Source organism: Rutidosis leptorrhynchoides, chromosome 7 (genome assembly GCF_046630445.1).
Source record: "Rutidosis leptorrhynchoides isolate AG116_Rl617_1_P2 chromosome 7, CSIRO_AGI_Rlap_v1, whole genome shotgun sequence".
Lineage (NCBI taxonomy): Eukaryota > Viridiplantae > Streptophyta > Magnoliopsida > Asterales > Asteraceae > Rutidosis > Rutidosis leptorrhynchoides.
Window position 1 is genome coordinate 90,682,501 of NC_092339.1, and position 8,836 is coordinate 90,691,336.

The following is an 8,836-nucleotide window of genomic DNA, read 5'->3' on the forward strand; positions in this document are numbered from 1 at the left end:
GTTCAGAAGTTAATTTGAATGAAAGAGTTATGTAACGTGGCACGTGATGACGATATGATCTGTGAATCATCACGTTCCATTAAAAACTCAGCATGACTTACTGTAATATAATCACGTTGATCAAGTGTCATTATATTATACTAATTCATGCATCAATTTCTTTACATTTCTCCAGAATTTATTCATAAATTAAACTTAGATTTTCAGAAGTTTTCAATATAATGAAACACAGGAAGCACGAAGAGGTATATAATTTCGGACGAGAATATTTATGAAAATATCCTCAGAAATATCGAAGATATTGATGATGATATTTTGAAATTTCTAAGTTCGATGGTTGATGGAGAAAGATTTTCCGCAAGATTTTAACATGACTTCGGAGCAAGATATTCTCTAAAGATTTCAACGGATCCAGAATTATCTGGATTCTTTGAATATAGGGTATGGTCCTTGTATTTGTCCTTGGTCTCCTTCATGGTTAGCTCAATCCGTTTTCCAGTTCCAACGTTTCTGAGATTTTCCAACATACTATTCTTTATCATCAAACTTCTGACGACTAAGGTCGTTTACGGTTGCCTACAGTTTTTGCTGCTTCATTCAGATTTTTCAACATTCAGAGTATCGATTCGTAAACTGGGTGCCTTTTTAAAATTTCAGAATTGAAGATCGTAATTCTAGGAGATAATTGTTATATGTATACATATAACTATTGATGTAGAAATGCTACGAGATTCGAAATACTGATTGCTGATTCTCGGTAATTGGTATGGCAATTATTGTTACAGGGTATAGATGAATACACGATGGGGTTTCAATGAATATAATGATTTTTCAGAAAGTCCAAATTCATTGAAGTTGCTGGTAATTTTACTGCTAACGTGGTGAAATATAAATGGTTCTCTGGTAACGATGACGACAGGCAAACTTATATATCGAGGTTATAATAAGGCAAATTTGAATGGAAGTCGAAGTTGATTTGTTGAAGCTGTGATAAAATTGGCTAATTTGAAAAAGAGATGCAATGTTATTTTCGGTAATAACAATGCCAAAGGAGCTAACACAGACACGTGTTAAACTTTTACTTAGGTTCCGAGAGTTTTCAGGTGCATAACTATATGCATCAATCTTTTCTTCCGTAGATGAAGTGCGGTTGGTTCATCCTCTCGATTGAGGTGTTTTCAAGAATCATGAAAAGTTTGAACGTAGATTTGAATCGTTAAGATACAAATGAGGTTTAAGATGAAATCAAGTGGCAAACTTGAAGAATTGTTTAGTTTCATATGTTATAATCAATATTTTAATTCATTTTAATTGTCCAATGTTGGCAGTCCACAGTCGATAGTCCACAGTTAACAGTCTAATAATTCATATATAGTTTAATATATAATATTCGAATTAATTAATACGTATCGTGACCCGTGTACATGTCTCAGACTCGATCACAACTCAAACTATATATTATTGTAGAATCAACCTCAACCATGTATAGAGAACTCAATCATTACTGCATATAGAGTGTCTATGGTAATTTCAAATAATATATATAGATGTGTCAATATGATATGTCAAAACCTTGTATACGTGTCCCGATATTTAAAGTGCGTAAAAATAAATAACAGAAATTAAATGACGATAAATAAAGTGCGTAAAGTAAATAACAGAAATTAAATGACGATAAATAAAATTGCGAGAATGTAAATTGCGAGAATTAAATTGTGATAAATAAATTGCGATAATTAAATTGCGATAAATAAATTGCGATAAAATAAAATGTAATACGGAATTAACAGTTAGCTAAGAACAGTTAGATAGGATCTTGTTAGCGTGGTTTCTTAACAAAATTTCATATTGTTAATTAGTCTGTTTCTAATCAAATTTTTTTATTGTGTCCATTATTTCTTCATTATGCCACTTGTCGGATTCTGGTAAGTCAAAATCCAAATATGAAATTGAATTTGAATGAAAATGGTTATTCTGTGGTGAACGGATTCGTATATCGGTGGATGTAAGTAGGATAGTAAATGACTGTTGAATCAAATTCGAAGAATGTACAGTTTAACTTATTAATGTGAAATCTAAATATTCCTCGGGTATTACCTACCCGTTAAAATATTTTCACCATTAACAGTTTGTACAAAAGATTTTTTTTAATTACCATCTTTATGAAAACATATATACATATATATTTTCTTCAGATGTAATTATGGATTTAATGAGTTAATATAACATTAAACTCATTTACTTTTCGGTTAGAATTAGAGTACATAATCTCTAAAACATTAGAGATTACATAATCATCATGTCGAACGAAGATAAATAATGTAGAACGATACGTAGATTGATGATTATAATCGATGTACAGAATGAGATGTTGAAGCATGTGTTATTGATGGTACGGGTGCTGTTACTGATGGTATTGTTGGTGCCGGTGATGTTGCTGAAGCTGGTATGTTTTGCACCATATTTTCCAAGGCTACAACTCGGGCGCAAAGTTCGTTGACTTCTTATATTATTCTGGGATGATTGTCGGTCGGAACGAGCGAATGAATAAGGTTTTGAATTTGAGATAGTATATAATCATGGCGAGATATTCGGGTAATGAGGGAGAAAATAGTGTTTCGAATTGGTTTGCCGGTGAATGCTTCAGGTTCTTCGCCAAGAGTGCAGGTTGGTGGGTGGAAGGGATCGCCTTCTTCTCGTCTCCATCGGTTAAGTAGACTACGAACCCATCAGATGAATTGGGGACGGATGATTGGTTGATTCATTCTGGTGACACTGCTTTCGGAGCTTAGGTGAAACTCCATATCGGAATAGTTGTCGGAATTCGAGGAATTCGAACTGGTTGGGGGATTCATCTCGTACGATCAGATGAAAGATTTTCGATAAGAAATAGATTATAGGATATAGATTAGTACCCTGCAATACATAATTTACATATGCATATATAATACTAAAATCCCATAAGTTACGGAGGAATTTACGGAAGCTGTCAGGCAAAGTGTACAGTAATCAGATACACTAAGATATGAATAATCAGATACGTTAAGATATGAATTTTTGTCTATACACTATTCATGCAGTCAATGCAGTAAAACGTGTCTAGACTTTAAGGATGATAAGCAAATAATTTTTGACACTAAATGATAAGCAAAACTTTTGACATGAAGACACGGTCGAAGTCCAGACTCACTAATGCATCCTAACGACTTATCAGTTAGACACACTAATGCAGACCTAGTTCGCTAAGACCACCGCTCTGATACCAACTGAAGCGACCCGTCCTAATCCATCTGGACGAATACATTACATTTGGTTACATCGCGAGGTACTTGACCTCTATATGATACATTTTACAAACATTGCATTCGATTTTAAAAGACATTCTTTCTTTACAACGAAAGTTGACGGCATGTATACCATTTCATAATATATCCAACTATAATTGACTTATTAATAATCTTGATGAACTCGATGACTCGAATGCAACGTCTTTTGAAATATGCCATGAATGACTCCAAGTAATATTTCTAAAATGAGCAAATGCACAGCGGAAGATTTCTTTCGTACCTGAGAATAAACATGCTTTAAAGTGTCAACCAAAAGGTTGGTGAGTTTATTAGTTTATCATAAACATTCATTTCCATCATTTTAATAGATCACAAGATTTTCATTTCACATAAATATACGTCCCATGCATAGAGACAAAAATAATCATTCATATGGATTAAACACCTGGTAACCGACATTAACAAGATGCATATAAGAATATCCCCTATCATTCTGGGAAATCCATCGGACATGATAAAAACGAATTCAAAGTACTAAAGCATCCGGTACTTTGGATGGGGTTTGTTAGGCCCAATAGATCTATCTTTAGGATTCACGTCAATTAGTAGATCGGTTTACTAATTCTTAGGTTACCAAGCAAAAAGGGGCATATTCGGCTTCGATCATTCAACCATATAATGTAGTTTCGATTACTTGTGTCTATTTCGTAAAACATTTATAAAAGCAGCGCATGTATTCTCAGTCCCAAAAATATATATTGCAAAAGCATTTAAAAAGGGAGCAAATGAAACTCACAATACTGTATTTTGTAGTAAAAATACATATGACGACATTGAACAATGCAGGGTTGGCCTTGGATTCACGAACCTATATCATTTGGATATTTATTAATACACATACACGCAATCGAATAAATTTATATATATATATATATAATTTACTAATTATATCATTTTTATATTAATAATATATATACGTCTCATATATTCATTTTGTATATAAAACTAGAAATTTTTTTGTTATGTTATATGTTTTAAATATATTTTTATAAGTATATATATCATTTGTTTGTAAAACAAAAAAAAATAGTATTGATAGTAATACTGAAATTATATTAATATTAATATAAATGATAATAATTATAATACATAATATTACTAAATAAGGTATTATTGTTTCTAATTATATTAATGATAATAATAATGATATTTATAATAATAACTATAAAGATATAAATTTTTTGGTTAATGATACTTAGAATAATGATTTTTAGTAATTATATATTAGTAGTACTTGTTATCATATAAATAATCATACTTATAATGATAATAATAATAAACATATTCATGAAAATAATATTAAAGTTTTGAATTTAATAGTAATATGATAATTAATACTTATGAAAATGTTAATAATAACTGATATAACACTTATATTTATGATAATAATAATAATAACAATTATAATACTTTGTAAAAATAACAATAACTAATAATAGTAATAATAACAACAACAACAACAATAATAATAATAATAATCATCATCATTTTCATTTTCATATAATACCAATAATACTAGTTACAATAACAGTAACTAAGATCATGAAAATAATAATGTTAATAATTATAGTTTTAGTAATATTAATAATAATAACAATAATAATAATAATAATAATAATAATAATAATAATAATAATAATAATAATAATAATAATAATAATAATAATAATAATAATAATAATAATAATAATAATGAAAATGATATTATAAATAATAATAAAAATTAAACTAACTTCAATAGGAAAAGGCTTAAAAAAATAATGCTCCAAGAGGGAATCGAACCGGTGACCTCTCGATCACCATCATCACTCACTGACCAATACACCATAACTGTTTTTCTGGTATACCTCTACCCGAAATATATATAACCTATATTATGTATTCCTATATTTATCATCTCCTTCATCATAAACAACTCGACCCAAAATAATCAAACCCTTTCAAGAAAAGATTTTTGGATTGAGTATGTAAAACAGAAAAAAAAAATTAATCGTGATTAATTGAATTGAAAGATAAAAAAAAATTTAAAAGAGTGCAGCCTGTTCGTCGCAGTTTTAAAAAAAATAATGTTTTTGTTAACACCTATTTCCTTATGAGGTAAGGCTTAGTATGTCAACAAGAGACCAGAAGTGATCTAGCTTTTAAGAGGGCGAAGTGTTGCCGATTGATTTTTACCCTCGGGAAATAATCCCTGCAGACCCGGTACACAAGTGTAAGAACTTGTGGAGTGGCTTAATCAATCTGTCGTCCGCAGAGTGTATAAGTGCTAGTCGGATGACATCTAGTGAGAGAAAGTAGAGAGAGAAAGAGAGAGGTGAAGTCTCAGCTCTCAAAGTTGTCAGAATGTCTGAGCTGTGTAAAATGATGACCCAAGGGGTCTATTTATAGTGTTAGATCCACCAGATTGCTCGGGGACACGTGTCAGATGATGATACGTTCTGTTATTCGTGATCCGAAATTTATGCTGAAAGTGCCGTTCTCCGGCGAGGGCTTACACGCTAGGCGGCCTTCAGGGCTTACGCATGACGGAGCAGCCTGTACAGCGGAGAATGCTGGACGGATAATTCCACAAAACTGTTGTTTCCAGCCTTCCTGATGCTATTTTTATGCAACCATTATGCCTTTTATGTGTGTATACGATAGGATACACCATTAAGTCCCCCCAGTTTAAGGACTTAAGCATTTGAAAAATGATTAAGTTGTTAAACTTTTGATAACGCATGCCAACCAAAATCTTCACATTTCACCTTTTCCTTTCGCATTGGGAATCACACCACAGGCATTAAATGATAGGCGAATTTTACTGACAACATGATGATTGCTAAAATATCGCATGCGCCTCTTAGCTGTAAAAGGACTCTTCGATGTACTCACCTTTTTATCTTGTCCTTACACGTGTGTGGCTGAAAACAAAACCCCCAATTCACCACTAACTACAGCTGTTATATCTTCTTACTTTTAACCATCATAAACCCTAACCGATAATTCACTTTTACAACTTCCTTCTACATTATTCATCTTCTTCCATTAATACCTTCTTTATTTTCTATTTCATTAGAACATTAATGGCAGCCATAAAGGATGTTGCCGCTATTCCTAGCAGAGTAAATGAGAGATATTTAAGCGAGCTACTGCAAAATTTCCCTAGATTAGCTGGTGTTGAACCAATGATTCCTGCAATTAATGCCAGAGCCTGTTCACCGCCCCCTGGCAAAGTTGCCATTTATGGCCATTCAATCTTCAGATTTTGCTTACGTTTACCATTTACACCCTTCTTCTTAGAAGTTTGCAGATTTTTCGGTGTTTCTGTTGGTCAATTCGAACCAGCATCAATTCGAAAGATCTTGATTTTTGAAATGTATTGTCACGCAAGGAAAATTGAGCCATCAATTCGAATATTTTGTCATCTGGTAGGCTTAGCACGCCATGAAAATGGTTGATTTACATTCAATAAAGTTCATGGGTTTCTGAAACCTGCAGTTGATCATCCTGGCGATAACTGGTATGCTTTATTTATTTTCATAAATGAAGATGTAATTGATAAACAATACTCAGCTACTCGAGTATGGTGCAAATATTCGCATAACATTTCTGTTACCTTTCCAAAACTCGTCACCAAAGAAAACCTTTTGTTTAAGAAGATTAATGATATTAAATATGGGGAACACATGCTTTCGCTGACATCCATGAGCCAAGATTGAGATATCTCTTAAGGTTATGCTTGTATTCTTGCTGGGAAAAAGAGTAAGTATTTACTTTTGCTATATATGCTTAAATAAAATGCTCTTCTGTATCTATCCATTTAATCACTGTGACGCTTTAATTTTTTGCAGAAATTACTCCGCTTACCGCTATGCGATCATCATGTTATTCACAGCTTACTTTTAGCACTGAGAAAATTATTGATGATACCCCCAAAACAGATGAAGTGAGGGAGGAGGAAGATGAAGAAGAAGAAGAAGAAGAAGAAGAAGAAGAAGAAGAAGAAGAAGAAGAAGAAGAAGAAGAAGAAGAAGAAGAAGAAGAAGAAGAAGAAGAAGAAGAAGAAGGAGAAGAAGAAGAATACATAGGTATGAATCGGATTGCCTCTAGAGAACGTCGTACCTCAGGTAATGAAAATGACAACACTGAATTATGCAAAATTCCATACCAAAACCTGTACTTGTTTTCTTACATACCCAGTACTGGTGGATTTTATAATCCAAACCCTTCCTTATATTTTATGCCACCTTTGAAATGTTGTGAAGCATATTGGAACTCTTTTATAAGTAACAATTTTCCTTTATCTCCAACAGCTAGTGCATCACATCAAGACACTATCTTAGCAACTCTTCCGCCTTCTGCCAAGAGGAGAAGAACTGGTCAAATTCCTTCGTCATCTGCTCAACAGGGAGCTGGCCCTAGTTCTTCTCAACAACAAATTACGCTTCCCAATCTTGACACAAACATGCTCTCTTCTCTTTTAAAAGGACCACCACATTCGTATGAAGATTTCATGACTTTTCTGAATGCCATGGTGTGCCCTTCACTAGCGCAATTTTTTAGCAACTTATCTGATGCAGATGCCAAGAAAGTTAAGGCACAAAGCATTATTCTGAACATTGCTTCTGGTTTGAATGAACTTCAACGCCTATCTGATTTGCAGAACAGTGAAGTCACTACAAATAAGGAGCTATCTGCTGAAAAGGAGAAAGTAACCAAGGCTGAACGAATAGCCACAGAGATGAAGAGGGAATACGAGACAATGAAGAGGCATTATGAAAATTGCAACAGTCAGAGGGCGGAATATAAGGAGCAAGTTAAAGTACTATCTTTCAGAGAAACACGGCATCTGAGCAAAATTGATGAACTAGTGAAGGAGAAAGAAAAATTAGTTGAGGAAAATAACATATTGAAGGAACAGCTTAAAGCCAAAGAGGAGAACGAAAAACGAATGATAACTGGCATTTCTGCACTTGTAGAGCGTGTCTTTAACTGTCAGGCACTATCTCACAGAATCCGTGAGTTTGTCCGCCTTGCAAAATCTGCTGAACGGTTAAATTTTTTCAACTTTATGAAGAAAAAACTACCAGAACTTCCAAATCCTCTTCCTGAGGTAATCACATAAAAAATTAATGAAAATGCTATTTTAGAAGCTGATGAAGCCGGTGCCTCAATAGAAAATATAAAGTTTTCTGATCTTGAAAATCTGTGTAAAAGGCCGGATGTAACAATAGATGATGTATTGAATTACACTCCACAGAATGAATAAAACATTATGTTTTTATACATCTGCTTTTACATAACGCTTAATATTGCATTTAGTTATGTATATTAGAAAGATATGATGTAACTTAGTAAGATTATTGTAATGAACAATGTTCAAGATACTGAGATTATACGTTGCAATCATTATAGTTATGAATATTAAAAACATATTCTCCGCCATACGCCTTCCGTCATGAAATTCATGAGGAAAAGTTATGAATTATTTTCGCCTTTAGATATTT

The 8,836-nt window shown here is 32.8% G+C and overlaps 1 protein-coding gene across 1 annotated transcript in view; it reads left to right on the forward strand.

Moving 5' to 3' along the window:
- The window catches only part of LOC139859430 (uncharacterized), a 144,651-nt gene extending 136,197 nt beyond the window's left edge, over window positions 1–8,454 (forward strand). The window contains exons 2-3 of the mRNA XM_071848223.1: window positions 7,643–7,863; window positions 7,993–8,454. Coding sequence (XP_071704324.1) covers window positions 7,643–7,863; window positions 7,993–8,454 — 683 coding nt within the window. The remainder of the gene's footprint in view (window positions 1–7,642; window positions 7,864–7,992) is intronic.
- Window positions 8,455–8,836: the final 382 nt, after the last annotated feature.